This window comes from Ascaphus truei, chromosome 8 (genome assembly GCF_040206685.1).
Source record: "Ascaphus truei isolate aAscTru1 chromosome 8, aAscTru1.hap1, whole genome shotgun sequence".
Lineage (NCBI taxonomy): Eukaryota > Metazoa > Chordata > Amphibia > Anura > Ascaphidae > Ascaphus > Ascaphus truei.
This window is the reverse complement of record NC_134490.1, coordinates 45,250,089-45,272,371: the sequence shown is the minus strand read 5'-3', so window position 1 is coordinate 45,272,371 and position 22,283 is coordinate 45,250,089. Positions and strand designations below refer to the sequence as shown.

At 46.6% G+C, this 22,283-nt stretch overlaps 1 protein-coding gene across 3 annotated transcripts in view; it reads right to left on the bottom strand.

Moving 5' to 3' along the window:
• FAM131B (family with sequence similarity 131 member B) overlaps positions 1-20,548 on the bottom strand; it is a 45,808-nt gene extending 25,260 nt beyond the window's left edge. The window contains exons 1-2 of one of the 3 annotated variants that reach the window (XM_075611806.1): positions 19,973-20,548; positions 16,505-16,611 (exon numbers count right to left, since the gene is read on the bottom strand). In XM_075611806.1, coding sequence (XP_075467921.1) covers positions 16,505-16,611; positions 19,973-20,000 — 135 coding nt within the window. In that variant the 5' untranslated portion in view covers positions 20,001-20,548. The remainder of the gene's footprint in view (positions 1-16,504; positions 16,612-19,972) is intronic. The other 2 variants (XM_075611804.1, XM_075611807.1) reach the window with 2 other exon arrangements.
• Between the last annotated feature and the right edge of the window lie 1,735 nt (positions 20,549-22,283).

Sequence of the window (22,283 nt, the reverse complement as noted above, 5' to 3'; positions counted from 1 at the left end):
ACGATCCACCCTACTATTCTTAATTAAGTTCTGCCCACAGGCTTGCTCTGGCAGTACCTAAAATAGTGGCTCTTTGGATAGGGTCTCTTGCTTCACCACCTCCAGGCCTGAAGGTGATATCATCCCTAACTTGATGTCTCTATTACAATCTGTGAAGCCTTAAAATCAGAACCATGTCCCAATGTCTCAGGCGCCTTGCTCCTACCTCGGCCCATCACCGCAAGTACGTTGTGGCTATCTGGGTCCTTTGTGGCCTTACGATCTCGGCCTTGCCATGGGCACGGCACTTCTGCAAGAAACGATCGTCCTCGGCCTTACTCACCGGAGATCAGGTGACGGCTTTCGTATCGGCCCCGGCGGCCAAAGTTTCGATGACTACTTCTGGTTGCACCGGAAGGGTGGTGGCATCTACAGGAAAAAAGTACTGGCCGGTACCTCCAAGATGGACGTCTCCACAGGAACAAGCTGGGTTGATGCAGTCTCGTGGATCTCCCGGCCGGGAGCAGGCACCTCCAACACCTCGCGAAGATCCTCCGGGACCTCGGACGTCTTTCGCTCGGGTGGGGTCGTCTCCGATGTCGTCACGGACGGTTGACGAAGCTCCCTCTCACACCAGATGCCGCTCTCACCACTCCGGGGATAATGTGGCAACACTCCGGCAGGAGTACCGTGATGGAGCCTCCAGCCTCGATTTCAGCTAGCACAGAATCCGATACTTGCGTCAGTAGCTTCCGACAGGACACCACGCTCATCACCGGAGACACAGGTGATGACGGTTCCGTCGGCACATTGGATGAAGAGGACCACTGGGATATCACTACTGTATATAGCCGGCGGTGGGTTGCAAGTAGCGGGCCTGCTCTTGCACCTCTAGCGGCGGTGAAAAGGGTCCATCTTCTCCAAGCATCTTGGCAGGTATTTCGCATTCATAGTCACAGGTTAATTCTGAATTGTTCCTCCTCGGCTGCAGCTTCCAGAGAACTCGCTCCCAATTCATCAAGCCATAGGCCATAGTCCCAGCCGTGGCCCCTTTCCAGCAACGTCGGTCCGCATGGCACATATCATAAAGAGCCATCAGGCAGCCATCAAGCACCTCTCAGCCTGGCATGGAGTGCAACTCATCTGTTAGGCTCTCAGGATTCTGAGCTTCTGTCGATGGTAGTGGGATAAACAGGACAGGCTTTCGGATCTTATCTTCTTTCTCTTTGGTGCAGCGCCTCCATCCAACAAGGACTATCATGAATAAGTGCAGCCCCTGCAAGAAAACTCTCTTCCCTCCCCCCCGTATGACTGCATCCTCAGATGGGAGTAAAACAAGGGTCTTTATTCTTACAGCATACAGCACATCTTCTGGGTCCCCGGAGCCAACCCAAGGAGCTTGAGACCGCTGGAGTCACTCCTTAACTCCCCTACTCCCTGGTGGGAGGGAAGGCCTGAAAAACAGATCGCTGGCTCAGCCCACAGACTAGAATACACCCTCCTCCCCCAGAGGGGAGAGGATAGAACAGAACCAATCCTGGCTCAAGAACAACTCTAAATTGAGCTGCAGCCCTTTTTTGTTACCAGGGGAGGGTCCCAGATCATAGCCCCGGTAATGGGCAGTACCTAGGCCATGGGCCCACCCCTCCTCTAACTACTAGGGGGTTGTTTACTGCAGCAAGGGCAAGGATTAATCCTAACACTGCCTATGCTGGTACCAGGACTTATGTGTTAGGCAGAGAAATGTAGTAGCCAAGGGGTACATGGCTACATAAGGAACCCCAACCCACTCTAATAGCGTGTTGGAAATCCATTTATTATTTTAAAATGTATGAATGAGAACTTATATCAAGACAATTGCATGAGAATACATGTTTAAGGTTTTGAATTCATATGGAACAAATGAAGCTGAAATCTAATGAGGCTTTTAATTTATAGCAGATGTTAGGGGTTGGCTTAAGTCCTGGTAGGAAATTTGAGCCTGAAGCAGTTTGGGGAAGTTCTTTGTCTAAAGCCATGTGTAGAGAAAGGGGGTGGAGTTAGTGATCTTTAACTATTGTACATATTGCATCTCCATTTTCTCTCTCTTTGCCTGGACCCTCTTCAAGCACACCCACTGCATATATTATCTAAGCTGCAGAATGTGAGTGAACAAGGAGTCCTTTGTTTTATGAATCAACATCAGAAGAACATGTTTGCAATCATTGACTAAACTTCCATTTGTAAGTAACTTTGTAAGAATAAATTGACTTTATCTACTGGAAAACTATCTTCTGAAGTTTTGGAATCTTTTTGAACAAGAAAAAGTGGAATATTATTATTTAACATAGTGCGTAAGAGATCGGATGCATTGTAAGGAACCTCAACACTCTCTAATAGCGCGTCTGAGATCAGATGCATTGTAAGGAACCCCAACCCTCTCTAATAGCGCGTCTGAGGTCAGATGCATTGTAAATTCTTCTGTATTTGATACAGTGTTCAAGTGACCTAAAAATTGCAGGGAACCCTTTAGGGATGCCCGGAGAACCCAAATGTTTCTAGGAACCCTAGTTGAAAAATACTGGGATAATGTATTGATTGGTACAATGTATGTATGTTGTTCTGTCCCGGGCTTACTGTGGCTTGATAAGCTGACGCAGGCGGATAACTCAATTCCTACTTCCATGCAAAATAGAGTCTTCTTGAATTTCTGAAGTATTTATTATGAGAATATAGAGAGAAATAAAAGGGGGAAAACGTTTTGGGAATGCGTAAAAATAAGGAATAGGTAAGAAACAGAGCTGTCTCAAAGGGACAGCGGGGCGGGGGGTGGGGGGGGGGTAGGGTTTGAGTTTCAGCTATGTACTGGGCAGCAAGCTCTGAAAGGAAGGAACTAAACACAGTCCCAGAGGAAACAGCTAGAACTGCACCTAGTGACAGGGAGAAAGGAAAGTACCAAAGCCGCAGGGCTGGGGAAAGTGAGGTTGCTAAGGCAACAGGCAGAAGCAGGAAACAGGAAGAATACTGAACTGGAACCAGAACACTCCCCGCCTGGTATCAATAGATACCACCAAAAAAAAAACCATATGTGGAACATATAATAAAACATACAGTGAAACAGTGATTGTAAGTCCATAGTCAACATTAACTCCATGATACCGGTAGATATCAGTGGGTCTCGAAAGTCCTTTTGGTAAAATGGGTGCATAGGTAGGTGCACCAGTTAAGGATAGATTGGTGCTCCTTGATGTCTTTTCGGGAGCCATAGAAGAAAGTGGGACCTACAAATAGTAATAGAGACACCCAGGTGGTGGTATTTCAAGTCTTTACAGTCCCAGTCCTTCCTAGATCAAGGGCTTCAATTTTCTCGTTTTCTAGAGTCCAGGTGAGACATTAGAAGGATGTCTCTGTAATGGGCCTGATAAAGGTTCTGGCTTTGACAATAGTTGAGACTTCGACCATAAACGTTGTACAACTTCATGGGAGAGTCAAGTTGGACTTGCCTCCAGGATCATGGAGTCTGATTCATTCCACCCTTTGGCTAACATATACATAGAATCTTCTTGTTTGGTTGCATATGTAGCCTATCAACACTTTGCTATCTGTATAAAACTTGATGACGTCTGGTTTACTATCCATTTTATTCCCTATGAGCTCTGCTAGCTCTACTGCTAACAGCTCGAGCCTTGGTATAGTGTGGTGTAACAGGGACTTATCCCTGTTAAAAAAAATGCCTCTAAATCCAGCAGGGAGCTGGTTAAGTGCAACAGGCAATCAACCAGACTCCACCTGCCTAATCAGAGCTCTGTGAAATAGTGTCATGTGAGACACAGGAAGAGGATTCCTTAGCTCACAATTGGGGCTGACACAAGGAAGGACAGAGCAGAGATTCCCTAGTCCACAACTGGGCTGACCTGGGGAACAACAGATGTCTTGAGCTGCAAAGGGACTGCAGGCTGACAGCAAGACAAAGGGGAAAGACCTACTGCACCGACACACTTTATTCGAGCAAATACCCGGTATGTACCTGGCAGATACCTGGAATGTGCCGCTCCTAACCTCTGACAAGCCCCGTTGCATTTGCCTTCCCAGCCTGGGTTCATGCCTGGCTGATGGGCGGCTGATCTGTTAAATGATAATGATTAGGATTTAATAGGCTGCAATGCTTCGCGTGTCTACCAGATGGCATAAATTCATGAATTGTAATGCAGTTTATATATATATACTGTGCAGTATTGCAGCCAGCGGGAATAAATTGCTTCAATCCCTGCTTGGAAAATAACTCAATGCACTCGGGCAGAAAACAGTCACAAACCTCAATACACCCGGGTATACCCGAATTCGTGGGACTAGCCAAGCTCGAATAAAGTGTGTCGCCAGTGTATATACCTGGACGCAGACATTGCAATAACACACAAGGGTGCAGACTCAGGAGAGCAGAGAGGCCTTCCCCTACAGTTACAAGAAACAGATAAGAGACTTTCTTATGGGACTGTTGTATATCTGTATATATATATATATATATATATATATATATATATATATATATATATATATATATATGTTTTGGGCCTGGTAATTAGCTTAGCTACCCACCCAGTTAGAGAGGGCTGGACTAAATGTGTAGATATTCTCCAAAGCGGAGTAGGCTTTTCTTTTGTTTATTTTGAATGTCTTGCTGTGCTAAAGGAAGAGGCGCAATAAAGCCTCATTTTAGTTTAACTTTAAACGGTCTCCATTGCGTACCTCTGCACACGTCTCTTACATGTGGTCTGGTTGTGGTGCCAACTTAGCTTTGCAAAGCATGAATCTAACATGGTGTTCTCCATTAGCATCTGTGACCGTTAAGTTAGTCACTGCTGCTATGGCTTTCGTAAAAGCATCTGAGAAAACACAAACGTCTTTGTTTCGTGCAGTGGTGAGAGATATGGGTGTGTGGGATCTGCAGTTGCTCAAGGGTCTTAAAGGAATCCCTCCACACCTCCCACTCTCGTTGCTTTTCTGTAGGTAATGGAATATTCCAGTCCTGTGTTTCAGCAGACAGCTCTATAAGTACAGACTTCCCTCGTATAGTGATTGGGACTACAAATTCGAGGGGGTCAGAGACTGTTGACCATAGACAGGACTCCACGCCGGGTGTATGGCTTTTCTTCAATGGATAGTTGGAACGTAAATGTGTCCGCTTTAAGATACCAGCTCAATCCTAAACGCTGTTGTATAGGTGGCGTATCGACTCCAAAACCTAAATCTTTCAGATCATTAGCGTGATCGTATGAATCAAATGCCTTCATCACTATGGTTCTCTTAGAGGCTATTTTGTGGAGCCTCAGGTTGGCATTTGCTAGCATCTTTTATGTTCTTTTGAGTAAGTCGATAGCTTCCTCTTCTGTAGGAGCTGATTTTAGCCCATCATCTACATAGAAATCTCTTTCGATTAACTTCTTAGCGTCTGTACCATATTCTTTTTTTCCCTTCTTGGGCTGTCCTGTGTCCACAGTCAGCCACTGCAGCTGATGGACTATTACCGAAGAAATGCACTTTCATCATGTACTCGTGTTTTCCAAACCCCTCCTTGTGCCACACGGCCAGACCAGGCTTCTGAGACAACCACCTAACATTCTATTAGTATGCAAAAAAAGTTAATTCACTTGGATGCAAATGTATTGGTTATTCCTAAAACCCAGTGGGGCCGTGGGTTACGAGGTTTGAAAACCACTGCTGTACTCCATAATTTTGTCATCAATGTCGTTGTTATAGTACCACAGGAACCTTAGGTAGTTTTTGGTGTCTTCTTGAATGAGGAAACAGTGAAATATCTGTTGAATGTCGGCTGTTATGGCAATAGGCTCCTTCTGAAAGCAGATTAATACTCTTAGGAGACTATTCGTAAGTCTGGTCCAGTAAGGAGAACATAATTTAAGGAGACTCCCTGGAATTGAACACTTGAATTAAATACTACCTGTATCTGACCAGGCTTCTGGGAATGGTAAACGCCAAATGATGGAAGGTATTGTACCAGCATTCTTTGCCTTCCTTCAGTGGAAGAGCAGGTTCTGCATTGCCACTGTCGAATATCTTCTCCATGAAGACCACAAAATGACGCTTTGTCTCTGGCTTCTTTTCCAAGTTGCGATGTAGCGGAACAAGTCTAAAGTGGGCCTGTTCTCCGTTCTTCCGGAGACGTCTTTTGGGTGAATGAAATGGAAGTGGAGCCACCCAACTGTTTTATTCATCTTTATAGGTTTTTATCCAGCATCCTCAGGAAATACTTATCTTCCATTGACAGAGCTGGTTTATCATCGTCTTTTGTTGTCTGGAACATTGTACATCCTAGGCCATCACCACACTTTAAAAAAAAAGCTGTGTGTGCTGTGCACGCGCATAGTAAGTGAAACTTCTTTGACTTTTGCGCGTGCTCGGCACACATGTGTCAGTCAGTGTATGTGTCAGTCAGTGACTATGTATGTGTGTCAGTCAGATAGTATGTATGTGTGTCAGTCAGAGAGTATGTATGTGTGTCAGTCAGAGAGTATGTATGTGTGTCAGTCAGAGAGTATGTATGTGTGTTTGTGTATGTATGTATGTCAGTCAGAGAGTATGTATGTGTGTCAGTCAGTGTGTGTATGTGTGTCAGTCAGTGTGTGTATGTGTGTCAGTCAGTGTGTGTATGTGTGTCAGTCAGTGTGTGCATGTGTGTCAGTCAGTGTGTGCATGTGTGTCAGTCAGTGTGTCAGTGTGTGCATGTGTGTCAGTCAGTGTGCGTGCGTATGTGTGTCAGTCAGTGTGCGTGCGTATGTGTGTCAGTCAGTGTGTGAGTCAGTCAGTGTGTGAGTCAGTGTGTGTGTGTGTGTGTGTCAGTCAGTGTGTGTGTATGTGTGTCAGTCAGTGTGTGTATGTGTGTCAGTCAGTGTGTGTGTGTGTGTCAGTGTGTGTGTGTGTGTGTCAGTCAGTGTGTGTGTGTGTATGTGTGTCAGTCAGTGTGTGTGTGTGTGTGTCTGTCAGTGTGTGTGTGTATGTGTGTCAGTCAGTGTGTGTGTGTGTGTGTGTATGTGTGTCAGTCAGTGTGTGTGTGTATGTGTGTCAGTCAGTGTGTGTGTGTGTGTGTGTATATGTGTGTGTCTGTCAGTGTAAGTGTGTCTCTCTTTCTGTGTCCTGCCCCCTCTCTCCTGACTCCCCCCACCCCAGGCAGAGCTGCGGACCCGCGGCGGCTCTGTCTTGGCCTCTCCTCCCCCCTCACAGGCAGGCAGAGCTGCGGACCCGCGGCGGCTCTGTCTTGGCCTTTCCGCCCCCCTCACACACCGCCCTCACAGGCAGGCAGAGCTGCGGACCCGCGGCGGCTCTGTCTTGGCCTCTCCTCCCCCCTCACACACTCCCCTCACAGGCAGGCAGAGCTGCGGACCCGCGGCGGCTCTGTCTTGGCCTCTCCTCCCCCCTCACACCCCCCCTCACAGGCAGGCAGAGCTGCGGACCCGCGGCGGCTCTGCCTGAGTCTCTCCTCCTCCCCACCCCCGGTGAGACGCGGCCGCACCGGGCCCGGCGTATGTGAGGGGCAGATACCTTAATAAAGGCCCCCCTCCGGAAGTGCTGCGTGGGCAGAGGCGATGGAGGCAGTGTCGGCGGGGGAAGGGGGGCAGCGTGTCATCGTCAGCGGGAGCTGGCTTCGAGGGGAGCGCTGCAGCGATCCCCTTCTGATGGTGCTGTGGGGAACGCAGCGCACTCAACTCCCCCCCCCCCCTGTTCCATGCCTCGGCCGGGGGAGGTCAGCAGGGAGTGGCGGCAATTAAATTTTGAAAGATGGGGGGGGAACAAAGATGGTTAGGAGCTGCCAGAACACAGCCTGGCCTCAACTGCCAGCACTGTGACATCAACACTTTGACGTCACATCCGTTTCATTTTCTATCCCCACAATCCATTTTTGTCCCATTAGGAATGAGGTGCCACTAAAGAAGTTTCACTTCAAAAAGAGATGGAACCGGGCGCTTCTATATTCAGTATAATAACTCATATCAAGTGAATAAAATAGTGACAACACCCAAATACGGTGAAACAAACTTTAAGAATATTTAAAAAACTAAACGTGAGTATCAAATCTTCACCACTAAAAAAACGTGAACTGTGAACTGTGCAATCATGTATGATTAAATGCAAATGCAAAGTGAATAAATACAGCAGCTCTACACAATTGTAATGTACTGTCCAGGTCCAGTAAAGTCACGCGATGTCTTCCAGGTAAGGGGGGCGCTGAAGATCTCAAGGTGATATGTGAAAAATAAAAAGATTCAAATAATAGTGCAGATTGTAATAAAAATAGTTATATCCAAACATATTTGTGTCAGTTTCACTCACAAATGTCTTCTGGTTAAGATAGGCGTATCAGAGATCCATCTCTCTCTGATGGGAGCCCTTGTGTAAGCCCTTAGAAGGTGGAATCCTTATAGATGGTGGTCTTTAAATAGTGTGCTTGCTGAGTTGTTTATCAGGTAAAATCCTTATATATTCCTCCCAAGGAGTAAAAGAAAAGAACGCACAATAGTGTAATATAATAAGGGTATATTGCCCATATAAAGCATATGGATAATGCACTCACATTTTGGTAATCAAGAACAATTCATTGGAGGGAACTGCTAATTTCTGGAGGTAAATGCCGGTACACTCTGCTGCCACATTCGCTTCCGCATATGTCACGCCTACGTCACGTCCTGTGACGGCTTGGCTGAGGGCAGAAGAAGATACTCTGTTCGTTTGGCTTCTGCAGCTTGCCAGCACCTTCCCGTATCGCTCCTCAATGGTTCAGTGGTTCTCCAACAGCTGATTCTACGCGTTTCAGGCATCCTGATGAAGCAATAGCGAAACACGTAGAAGCAGCTGTTGGAGAACCACTGAACCATTGAGGAGCCAAAATGTGAGTGCATTATCCAATAAGCATAGGGAGTGGTATATTTATTCTACCATCTATGGAACACATGATGTAGCCGTTTGCTCTCATTTCTGTTGTTTCCATCAGTCCGGCACACGTTCTGAGTGTGTTGGGGGATGCGTTGTCTCATATGTTGTATAAATCAAAGAACTCTGGCCTGGTTAATGAAAGGTTGCTTTGATCATCGATGCTGGCGTACATTCTTGTAGCTCTTTCAGGTTCTCTTTCGGGGTGTACTGCAACGAGACATATTTTGGAGCAGGATCTCCCATCACGTCCTTGTCCACAAACCTTGGTGCATTTGGTTGTGACTGATGGTGGTGATATTTTCTCTTCTCCCTTCTCCCTGCATTCTTTGTCATGGAGGTAGGAGACTTGAGTTGGCTAGGTTTAAATGCCTCTGAATATAAAGCTGCTACATGCTTGTCACTATCACACTCATTGTGCATTTGATAGCTTCTTTTCAGTCTCTGAACAGGTGACTTGTGGAAACACAGCAATTGAAGCAAACTAAAAGTTCTTTGATTAAGCTCCTGCATTCCTCTATGGACTTCATTCTAAAACCAATACACTTGTTAAGTGGGTGTGGTTTCTTGTGCACGGGACATTCCCTGTTTGGGTCCCGTCTTTTTGCTTGTTGCGATGGGATCGTTAGGATGTGTATATGCTATAGGACAGGGGTCCACAAATTTCCCCCCTGTGCCCCCATGCCTGCTCTACCTCACTGCTCGACCCGCCTCCCCCCGCTCGGCTCCGGTGTCAAATGACGCCGCTGGGTCATGTGACATCACGTGACCCTGCGGCATCATTTGACGTCGCCCGAAGCCAAAGTAAGAGAAGTTACAGAGGCCACACGCGGTCCCCCGGCATTTAATGTAAATGCCTTCAGGGAAGCGTGGGGCCTCTGTAACTGCCGCGCCACCCCTAGAAAGTCTCATAAAAGCACACTGTAGGTAAGAGCACTGTGACAGGGTAAATAAAAGCCACCAGTTATATGCCTGGAAAACCTATGTCTAGTCTGCAGTGCAGCACTGACTAGGTTAACTTCAGCTGGGAACCTCAGGACAAATAGTTGGATCCCAGCTGCCTAATCAAGGTGTGTTAAAACCCAGGCTGTAGACACATGGAGCCTGGCTGTTGAGGAGAGAGGAATAAGCTGATAAAGATTACTGAAACAAGGTCTGAGTAGCAAAGTAGTTGAATTGTGAACTGTCTGTCCCCTGCATAGAAAAAGGGTAGCTACCTTATATATAAACTGTCTGCTAAAGAGAAACTGTTTTGTTTGGTTTGCTGAAGAAAAAGCCATTTTCGTTTGTTGCTGAAGAAAAAGCCATTTTCGTTTGTTGCTGATGAAAAGCTATTTTTGTTTTGTGTGCTGTATATCTTTTAAGGCTAAATAAATAAGCCTTGTCAAGAAACCCATGTGTGTAGTTGCATGTACCCTGCAACAAGCACACTGTAGCTATGAGCACAGTGCAGGTAAGAGCACGCTGTATGTAAGGGCACACTATAGCTAAGAGCATACTGTAGGTAAGAGCACACTGTAGGTAAGAGCACACTGTAGGTAAGAGCATAGGGTGACCAGATTTTCAAAATGAAAAACCGGGACACTTTAAAACAATGTACATCACGTCACGCACCCCCCCTCGTTGCCATGACAACAAGACACTAACGTCAGGCGGTGACATGTTGCCATGACAATGTGGCATCACGTGATGCCTCGTCACCATAATGCATCCCATTGTCATGTCAACTTGATGCCGCGTGACGTCACGGAGCAGCTCGTTGTTATGGCAATGTGTATTACGTGACGTCGCGCAGCCATGTTGACGGAATTTGGAGGGGAGGATACAGCCAAAGGCAAGATAAATAAATATATAATAAATAGATCTAAAAAAATGTTATCTCCGCGTTAGCCTTCAATAGAAGGTGGCAACTCTGGCTGCAGTGTGTCTTTCTGTATACAGAGGTAGGCCCTGCAGTGGGTGTTTGTGTGTATAGAGGTGGGGGCTGCAGTGTGTGTTTGTGTGTATAGAGGTGGGGGCTGCAGTGTGTGTTTGTATGTATAGAGCAGTGATTCCCAACCTTTTTTGTTTGGAGGAACCCTTTAAGTATTTTGTTACATTTTGGGGAACCCCTATCTGGATAACATGTTCGACGGGTAAATCACAAAATAGACGTGTATAGAAGTGGGGGTAATAAATAATAATTAACTCATACTTTTGAATAAACAATGTGTATATATTTTGTAATGATTTTGGTTTAAACACCCCCCCTACATCTCACATCACCCCCCCCCCGTGCATCTCACATCACCCCCCCCCCCCACGGATCAATCGATCTCTCCCCCCCTTCTTTCTCCCTCCTCTCTCTCACCCCCCCCTTCTCTCCTCTCCCTCCCCTTTTCTCCTCCTCCTCCCCTCTCTCTCTCTCTCCCATCCTCTCTCACTCCCCCTCTCTCTCTTCCCCCCCTCTCTCTTCCCCCCTCTCTCTCCTCCCCTCCCTCTCTCTCTCCCCCCCTCTCTCTCCCCCCCTGTCTCCCATCCTCTCTCACTCCCCCTCTCTCTCTTCCCCTCTCTCCTTCCCTCTCCCCCCTCTCTCTCTCTCCCCCCCTCTCTCTCCCTCTCTCTCTTCCCCCCTCTCTCTCTTCCCCCTCTCTCTCCTCCCCTCCCTCTCTCTCTCCCTCTCCCCCTCTCTCTCTCCCCCTCCTCCACTCTCTCTCTTCCCCCCTCTCCCTCTTCCCCCTCTCCCACACACACTCTCGCACACACACTGTCACACACACACTCTCGCACACACACTGTCACACACACACACACACACACACACACACTGTCACACTCTCTCACACACACACACTGTCACACTCTCACACACACACACACACACACACACACACACACACACACACACACACACACACACACACACACACACACTCTCGCACACACACTGTCACACACACACACACTGTCACACTCTCTCACACACACACACACGTGCCGGGGGGATCGAGGGGGGCAGCCGGGGTGGTGCCGGGGGGGAGTGAGGGGGGAGCCGGGGGTGTGAGGGAGAGAGCCGGGGGTGTGAGGGAGAGAGCCGGGGGTGTGAGGGAGAGAGCCGGGGGTGTGAGGGAGAGAGATGGGTTGCGAGGAGCCAGAGGGAGGGCCAGAGTGCCGGGGAGAGGCAAAGACCCGCCCCCCGGATACTCCATCCAATCCCCTGCGGCCCGGCCTTCTAAAGCCCCGCCCCCCGGATACTCCATCCAATCCCCTGCGTCCCGGCACGTTTCTGCAGAAGCCCAACCCCTGGCAGTAAGAAAAAATACTTGCCGGGCTGCTCTGCAGCCTCTTCCTCCCCGCCGCCGTGCACCGCCCCCCCATCCCCACGCACCGCCCCCCCATCCCCGCGCACTGCCCCCCCATCCCCGCCCACCGCCCCCCCCACTGTAGCTAAGAGCACACTGTAGGTTAGAGCATACTGTAGGAAAGGGCACACTGTAGGTAAGAACATACTGTAGCTAAGAGCACACTGTAATTAAGAGCATACTGTAATTAAGCGCATACTGTAGGTAAGAGCATACTGTAGGTAAGAGCATACTGTAATTAAGAGCATACTGTAATTAAGAGCATACTGTAGGTAAGAGCATACTGTAGGTAAGAGCATACTGTAGGTAAGAGCATACTGTAATTAAGAGCATACTGTAGGTAAGAGCATACTGTAGGTAAGAGCATACTGTAATTAAGAGCATACTGTAGGTAAGAGCATACTGTAGGTAAGAGCACACTGTAGGTAAGAGCATACTGTAGGTAAGAGCATACTGTAATTAAGAGCATACTGTAGGTAAGAGCATACTGGCTGCAGCCGTGGAGATCACATTCTTAATATGAAAATGTAATTTTGAGGATTTCACTGTCTTGTCCCCTCTGAGCGCACTCATTGGCCGAACTGACCACGAGCAGCTAAACTAGCAGCCTGTGACTCCTTAACCAGCAGGAGTATCCCAGCACTGTAACAAATACACAAGAATACATCCCTGGCTGTGATAGGTGTACTACAAACTTACACCCCGCTTCCAAATAAAACACAATTTGAATCAATTATCCCAAATTATTCAGCCTGTCATTTTGCTTGGGTTTGCCCCAAATATTTGTACTCTACAATGCTGCTCCATTTTATCCCACGCCTCACATTTTTTGCCTCAATTCAGCGTGTGAAATTCCCCCAAGCCTGAATCGCGGCCATCTCCCGTTAAACGGGGGGAAAGATGGAGCCCAGTTCATTTTGGGGCTCATTCACTAAACTTCGATAACTGGCTTAATGCAAGTTAAATGCCCTTAAAGCACGATATTGCCTGTTTTGCTATTCACTAAACTTCGATAACGGTGCACTATGGAGCTCCAACAGCTTTTTAACAAGCTTTAACACTCTGACAAAAAAAGTCATACAAGAAGCCAAAAAAATTCCAAAATTCCTTTTTTTTTGCCAGAAACTGCTATTCACTAAGCCAGCGGTGCGCAAACTGGGGGGCGCGACCCCCAGGGGGGGCGCGAGACTGCCGACGGGGGGGCGCGGGGTTTACAGAGGCCCCATGCGCTTCCCGAAGGCACTTAAATTAAGTGCCGGGGGAGCTGCAGGGCCTCTGTAAACCTAACTTACAGTGGCTCCGGCGGCTTCCTCCCTGCGTCGCCATGGCAACGCAGCGTCAAAATGACGCTGCGAGGTCATGTGACGTCACATTACGCCGGTGCGCGGGTAAGTTGGGGTTGGGGGGGGGGGGGGCGCGGGAGTGAGGGGACAGCCGGCAGGGGGGCGCAGGGAAAAAAGTTTGCGCCCCCCTGCACTAAGCAGTGATAAGCTTATTGTACTTTAAAATGTTGCAATATTTTGGCACCAGCTAAAGGCTAGTGCTAAAGATATTGCAAGATGCAAAACAAATTATTTTATTTTTATTGCACCGGATTGATACTGGAGGCCGGCGGGGACCCCCGGAGACCTGCTGGGATCCCAGGGGTCCCTGCCGGCCTCCGGTATCAATCCTGTGCAATAAAAATAAAATTGCAGCCAGTTTCATTACCTTGGCGGCTAATCGCTATGGTAATGAAAGAGTTAAATAGCAGGCACTGCTTTGTTGTTGGTACAGGGGGTTGGTGAAGCCTGTAGTTGCCCCAGGGTGGGTGTTTAGGCCTTGCGGGAGGTTGGCAGTAGACGTTAACACCCTTCACAACCGCTAAGGTAATGAAGGGGTTAACCCCTCGTGCTACCCTCCCGAAACACCTAAACACCACCCTGGGGTAACTAATACCTTCCCCTACCCCCTGTACCCACAACAGGAATGGGTAAAAAGTGGTACTGTATTAACCTAAAGATGGCTAATAGCGCTTTTCCCCAGGCAATACATAAAAACAACACTCCCTCCCCCAACCTCAACACATACAGTACAGTAATGCACAAATTACTATTATCCAGATAAGGATAAAGGTGCATTTGCCCATTAAAAATAAAACCAGCCAGCATAAAGTAAAGAAAAGTTGTACTTACCGGGTTGAGTAGAACTTTTATTTACTTTATGCTGGCTGGTTTTACTTTTTTACCACCACTATGGTAAATGAAGGGATTATCTCCTCCTGCAACCTTCCCGGTAGGCCTAACCACTCACCCCTCGCCAAGTACCCCCTTCACTCTCCCCTTCTGCCCCCAATAAACCAACTACTGTGCCTTAACCCCTTCATTGCCTTAGCGGCTAGCCGCTTAGGCAATGATTTTTTTTTAATACTAGTGTGCGGGAGCAGGGGGTCTCCTGAGCTAAACCACATTGATTTCAGCCTCGGGGACCCCCTGCTTCCCGAGTTACAGGCCTCGGTATGGGGTGCCGGTATCTTCTGCAATATTTAAATCCCCCGGTCACGTGACGCAGAGGATTTAAAAAAAAAAAAAACCGGGGCCTGTATCTCGGGAAGCAGGGGGTCCCCGAGGCTGAAATCAATGCGGTTCAGCTCAGGAGACCCCCAGCTCCCACACAATAGTATTAAAATGAATATTTAAACTGCACGACGCAGCGTGCTCTTCCAGGCTGCAGTTTAAACAAACACTTATAGCACGATAATACTTAGAAAAAAATAAATAAAAAACAAGTAATTCGATCTTACATTTTTTTTACGATTTTTTTTTTTTTAAAAATGCAGTTTTTTCTTACTGAATACCAATTTGACACAAGCGTTTTATAGCGCGATAAAACAATGCAAAGTTGATCGGCAATGCACTGATTTTATCGAGGTTTAGTGAATAGGCCCCATTGTCTTTGAATATGGACTATGCAAGATTACATTGGGCCAGACTGAGCTGCCCGTCACCGCACAGTAAATATTACACCCGCTGCACCGATGCCTGAGCATGTGAATGAGTATTTAATACAGCCATTCATAAAGAGCCAGTTAATGCACTTCTCCTGCTGTGTTCTACACGTAGCATGTACAGCCAGGGAGGGGAGCGCTTTATAAAAACATTCATAACCGAGTAGAGTGGCAGGTTTGTAAAATGAAAGATCCGATTAGGTAATATCCACCAGCAGAGAAATGAAAACAGTGAAAGCGGACGCTGATTCCTCTGTATTTGTAGGGTGAGAACGAATAAAATCAGTGATCTACTGTATATTTAAAAGAGGTTTTAGCTGCAATACATATGACTCCATTATTAAAATCATGTATCAGCTGATGTTGCCCTTTAACAAGCATGTCACTGCTTTTCTCTGTTATTCTTTATTTATGCGCTGTATTACCGGGGAAATCCCTTTCATACTTTTAGGTTTTACAAATGTGCGGTTCCGACATAGACAGGAATCAGAAGAGGAATCTCAGTGCACTTCAGCCTCATCCCAGAAATGACATGACAAACCCACACAACTTTCTGCGCCGCGCTGACTTTCCAACCTAAAACAGTGGAATATACAGTAAAACCTGATGAGAAGCAATGGTGCTGGGTACTGTACTTGTAATGCAGAAAGCACAGAAACAAAAACAGTGCAGGAGGAGTAACTATGCAGGATACAGCAGGAGAGTGTAAGAGGAGTACAAGCACAGAGAGAGAGGGAGAGAGATACAGAGTGACAGAGAGATACATAGAGAGAGAGTGACAGAGACAGATGCAGAGTGAGAGAGCTACAGAGTGAGAGAGATACAGAGTGAGAGAGATACAGAGTGAGAGAGATACAGAGTGAGACAGATACAGAGTGAGAGAGATACAGAGATAGAGGGAGAGAGACAGAGGCCCAGATACATCAAGCAGTGTTTAGGAAAACTGGAGATGTTATGTCCAAAAATAAGTACATTTTTGGTCAACATGTATGCAAGTTTTTTTAGAGATAGCAAATACAGTTTTCCTTAACACTGCTTGATGTGCGAGAGAGAGAGAGAGAGTTAGAGAGACAGAGAGAGGAGAGAAGAGAAGAGAGAGAGGTACAGAGAGAGAGAGAGGAGAGAGAAGAAAGAGACTGAGAGAGAACGCAAGAGAGAGTGCAGGAGAGAGGAGAGAGTGAGTATCTCCTTTAGTGTCAGAGAAGTGTAGCAACGCATTGCCATGGTGTTAGTAGTGCAAAAGGCCAAACATGTGTTCACATATACACTGTGGTACCTCATTAGATGGTCTGTGTGTGCTGCTTCCATGTACAGAGCTGTTCTCCATGGTTCCTTGGTCAGCCTCTTTCAACCCTTTCCAGTCCACAGCTGCCCCCTCACTGCCTGCAGGAAGGAAGGACAGCTGAACAAAGCTTGGCCTAGAGATCAGCAATGGGGCATCCCTTTATTCCGAAGGGCATCTTTCCCTTGTCCACAATAACATACCGCTCACCTCCTTAACACTGCTCAAGTTGTCATTAAAAAGTACCAGTCGCACTGTCAGATTCCAAGACTACCTCTATTTCAGAAGCTCAGCATTTTAGGCTCTACTTTCAAAAGGCTGCGCTCTGTATACTGAAAACAAGGAGTATAATATATATATATATATATATATATATACACAATATATATATACATATATATATACATATATATATATATATATATATATATATATATATATATATATATATATACTGTACAAACAAAAGGAAAAGAAAGCGCATGCACCATATTATACATCAATATTATAATGTATTTCAGGGTTAAAACAGATTAATGTACACTCCAAAATACAGTGATGATTAGAAATCTGATAATGACCACACTGGAACTCACTACAAAACAGCTTAATGAATTGCAGAAAAAGATAAATCTCCAGAACAATTACAATGCTCCAAAGTAAATGTTAGTCACTGGGAGGAAGATACAAGAGGGTCAGAGGCCACTCTATAACCCATCACACTGCAGGGATCAAGCTCCCAATATCAAATCTGTCCGAGGGTGCTTCTCTGCACCCGACAGGCTGCACAAGACAGCAAACCGCTCCGTACCCTGCACCGCGCGCTTATCTGGTAAGTAGAGACTGTCGCTGACTTTGAAAGGTTTCCACTTTGATCACATTTTATTCACCAATCAAACACATTCGTCCATACTGTCCACACTACAAAGTGAATATTAAAGGTCAGCTGGAAGAATCTGATTATCAGACCAGGGGGATTCATGCTCGGAGTCTCCCACTCACAGAGGAAGGTCCCACCTCTCAGGGTCCTCTGTTTGAATCAGCAAAGATTGGTGATAGTCACAGCTGATGTAAAGCAATTCAAAGAGGAGTCACCAGCAGGATTAAAACCTCTCAAAGTTTGCAAAGGAGTGCAGTGTCCCACACCCAACGCGCTTCATTGTGACTCTGCGACTTCCTCAGGGTGTCTTTTTCTGCCATTCATTAAGCTGTTTTGTAGCGAGTCCCAGTGTGGTGATTATATGCTTTCAGATTTCAAGTCATCACTGTGTTTTGGAGTATACCTTTATCTGTTTTACCATCAAATACCTTCATATTGATTTATAATATGGACATGCGATTTATAATATGGACATGCGCATTTTTTCCTTTTGTGTTTTAGATTATTTTGGAAATCAGTGCCTTTGAAAGCTGCTAAGTCGCCAACTTTACTCCCTTTTCACCTGGCATTAATTATATTCAATCATTGATTGCAAGCAGGATTGTATCCCAGTTTAATAGAAAAGTAATTGTTATTATTTAATTAACAGTTGCATTTATTAGCAAGTTATAAAGTTATCACAATTTGTATGCACATATTTTCATATTTAAGTGATTTATTTCACTATAGCAATCTGTTATTTCGCATAAACTCATCAATTTACATTTAATATATTAGTGAGCACTGTAGCGCTAATTTCTTCAGGTTTCACACACACACACACACACACACACACACACACACACACACACACACACACACACACACACACACACACACACACACACACACACACACACACACAGTAGATATATAGCAGTAGATATGTAGCAGTTCTAGTGAATGGAGAGATGAATATAGCTATACAATAACATATTCTTACATATTAACATATTGGCACATACTGATCTAATGGGTAAGGAAGTAGATCAATGTAGATAATATTATAAAGTTCTGGAGGGATAGTATGGTAAAGTAGGCACATTGGGTCCCTGATGTGAAGAGCTAACACTAACTGGTGCCTGAGAGTAAGTGACCAGCACAAGGTCACACAGAATATGCAGATGTGTCTGAGGATGCAATCACAGCCAGCAGCTTAACATATCTATCTATATAGTCATTATGCATCATTCACAGCAGCCACTGTGTGACATATGATCACTAACACATGACATTTAGCCGAATATAACACTTAGGATTTATTCCTGAAACTTCGGCATCAAATAGGAGAAACCGAACATCCAACATTAAAAGCAGAAGGGTTTCTAGTAAAGGAAAAACAACACAATAACGTTCCCAGACCCAGACTTTGCGATATCCCATTATATCTCCTTACTGATGCCCAACATAAGAAGAGACAGTCATACTGACCCTGACACAAAAGACGTCTGCCAACATCAATTATACGCCAAGAAGACCCCATGACAAGTAGCCCCCCTCAGTGACCAATATGTGTCCTTCTTGCACCATAACACTCCTAGGTAAAACTATTTCCTGTAGTATGAGCAGAAACCACATTGTGTCGCTGTCGCTATGTGATGCCCAGAGGGAATTTACTCCTGCAACTACACACAGAGAGCACACGATGCCACTCCTGCTCCATTACACACACTGGGGGGAACATGTTCCCAGCAGCACATACACACAGTCATTTATTTGGAATATTTTTTTATTTACAGGTACAATGCTGAGAGCAGATGGGGATCGCTTCCCCCATCATACACACAGGGACCACACTGCATCTCTATCTGTCCCAATAGGGATATATTCCCACAAGACACATGGTAACCATATATTGTCATTCCCCATACCCGCAGAGACCGCAGGATGTCACTACATGACAAAGTGAGACATGTGCAGTACACTGATATATGGGAATACACACATACAGTGACTAACAGTGACACACATAGTGACACACAGTGACACATGTACTCACTGTGAGATGCACGTACACACACTGATATAAAACACGATTGTAAATCTGTACACGCACTGACACAGACCAACGCTGATATCTGCACACACAGATAGTTATACACAGGGACACACACAGTTACACACAGGCACACACACAGTTATACACAGGAACACATACAGATGTAAATACACAAGTCTGTATCTGTGGACATTGACAAACTGTTACACATTGACACACACTATACTTACACAAACACACACACACACACACACACACACACACACACACACACACTGATATATACTGATACATAGTGCTACACTTGCACACACTGACACTCACACCTCATACATCAGTGGAAACTGCCGGCAGAATTTGAAGCAACACAACACAATATTACATAGTAGTTGAGGTTGACAAAAGACATGCCCAATGAGTCCAACCTTTTTATTATTCAGCACAACACAGCACTAGAAGAAACACAATTCAACACAACACACCATATGAATGAAGCCAGCAGAGTACAGAGTATACTGTGGTACAATGCAGTGTGTGAGCTTACCTGCACTGTGAGATCCAATGCAGCCCATAGTGAGGGGGGGGGGAGAGAGAGGGGCAGAGGGGAGAGAGAGGGGGCAGAGGGGAGATAGATTGGGAGCGGGGGGAGGAAGAGGAGGCAGAGAGACGGGGGGGGGGGGAGAGAAGGGACAGAAGGATAGAGAGGGGGGAAGCAATAAGGGGGCTCAGAAGGAAAAGAAAGGGATAGAGAGGGGGCAGAGGGAAGGAGGGGGGTGAGGGAGGATAGAGGGGAGAGAGTGGGGAGGCAGCGGGAAGAGAAAAGGATAGAGAGGGGGCACAGGGAAGGAGGGGGAGAGAGGGATAGGGGGCAGAGGGAAGGATGGGGAGGGGGAGAGAGGGGGGAGAGAGAGACAGAGGGAGGAGAGAGGGGGAAGAGGGAAGGATGGGGAGGGGGAGAGAAGGAAAAGAGGGGAGAGGGGGAGACGGGCGGAGGAGTGGCCCGTCACTGGGGTCTCATATTGGGGGGAGGTCTCCGGACGTGACGAGCAGATCCCCCTTTCTCTCTCTCTCTGTATTAGGGATGCTGCTCGGGGACCAGCAGGCTGCAGGAGGCGGGGGAGGGATGAGATACACAGACAGAAGGAGAGAGGCCTGCAAGGATTGGCTGAGGGGGAGGAAACAGCTGTGAGAGAGACTGGCACATCCAGAGACAGCAAGAGACAGCCAGAGAAGGATGCAGTCTGTTTCCTTGTCTGTCTCTCTGCATGCTTCTAGCTGTCTCTCTGTATGATTTTAGCAGTCTCTCTGTATGCCATCTGTCTCTCTGCATGCTTCTATCTCTCTCTCGCTCTCTCTCTGTATGATTCTAGCAGTCTCTGTATGCTATCTGTCTCTCGGCATGCTTCTAGCTGTCTGTGTATGCATCTAGCTGTCTCTGTGTATGCTTCTGACTGCATGAGTCTAGCTGTCTCTGCATGCTTCTAGCAGTCTCTGTATGCTTCTAGCAGTCTCTCTGTATGCTTCCAGCAGTCTCTCTGTATGCTTCTAGTTATTTCTCTGCATGCTTCTAGCTGTCTCCCTGCATGCTTCTAGCTGTCTCTCTGCATGCTTCTGTCTCTCTGCATGCTTCTAGCTGTCTCTGCATGGGTCTAGCTGTCTCTCTGCATGCTTCTAGCTGTGTATGTATGCTTATAGCTGTCTCTCTGCATCCTAGCTTTCTCTGTATGCTTCTAGCTATCTCTCTGTATGCTTCTATCTGACTGCATGAGTCTAGCTGTCTCTCTGCATGCGTCTAGCTGTCTCTCTGCATGCTTCCAGCGGTCTCTCTCTATGCTTCCAGCTGTCTCTCTGCATGCTTCCAGCTGTCTCTCTGCATGCTTCTAGCTGTGTATGTATGCTTATAGCTGTCTCTCTGCATCCTAGCTTTCTCTGTATGCTTCTAGCTATCTCTCTGTATGCTTCTATCTGACTGCATGAGTCTAGCTGTCTCTCTGCATGCGTCTAGCTGTCTCTCTGCATGCTTCCAGCTGTCTCTCTCTATGCTTCCAGCTGTCTCTCTGCATGCTTCCAGCTGTCTCTCTGCATGCTTCCAGCTGTCTCTCTGCATGCGTCTAGCTGTCTCTCTGCATGCGTCTAGCTGTCTCTCTGCATGCGTCTAGCTGTCTCTCTGCATGCGTCTAGCTGTCTCTCTGCTTGCGTCTAGCTGTCTCTGCATGCTTCTAGCTGTCTCTATGCATGCTTCTAGCTGTCTCTCTGTATGCTGCTATCACTCGGTATGCTTTTGTCTCTCTGCATGCTTCTAGCTGTCTCGCTGCAATCTTCTAGCACTCTGCATGCTTCTATCGGTCTCCCTGCATGCTTTTAGCTGTCTCTCTGCATGCTTCTTGCACTCTGCATGCTTCTAGCTGTCTCTCTGCATGCTTCTAGCTTTCTCTCTGCATGCTTCTAGCTTTCTCTCTGCATGCTTCTAGCTGTCTCTCTGCATGCTTCTAGCTTTCTCTCTGCATGATTCTAGCTGTCTCTCTGCATGCTTCTAGCTGTCCCTCTGCATGCTCCTAGCTGTCTCTCTGTATGCTTCTGTCTCTCTGCATGCTTCTAGCACTCTGCATGCTTCTAGCTATCTCTCAGTATGCTTCTAGCTGTCTCTGCATGCTTCTAGCTGTTTCTGCATTATTGTAGCTGTCTCTGCATGCTTCTAGCTGTCTCTGCATGCTTCTGTATCTGCATGTATCTAGGTGTCTCAGTCTCACTCTGCATTTAGGCTATCTCTAGTATTTTGACTGGACATTACTCTTGCAGTAGTCTCTCTCTCTCTCTCTATATATATATATATAGTCAGATAAGGCAGTTGGCAC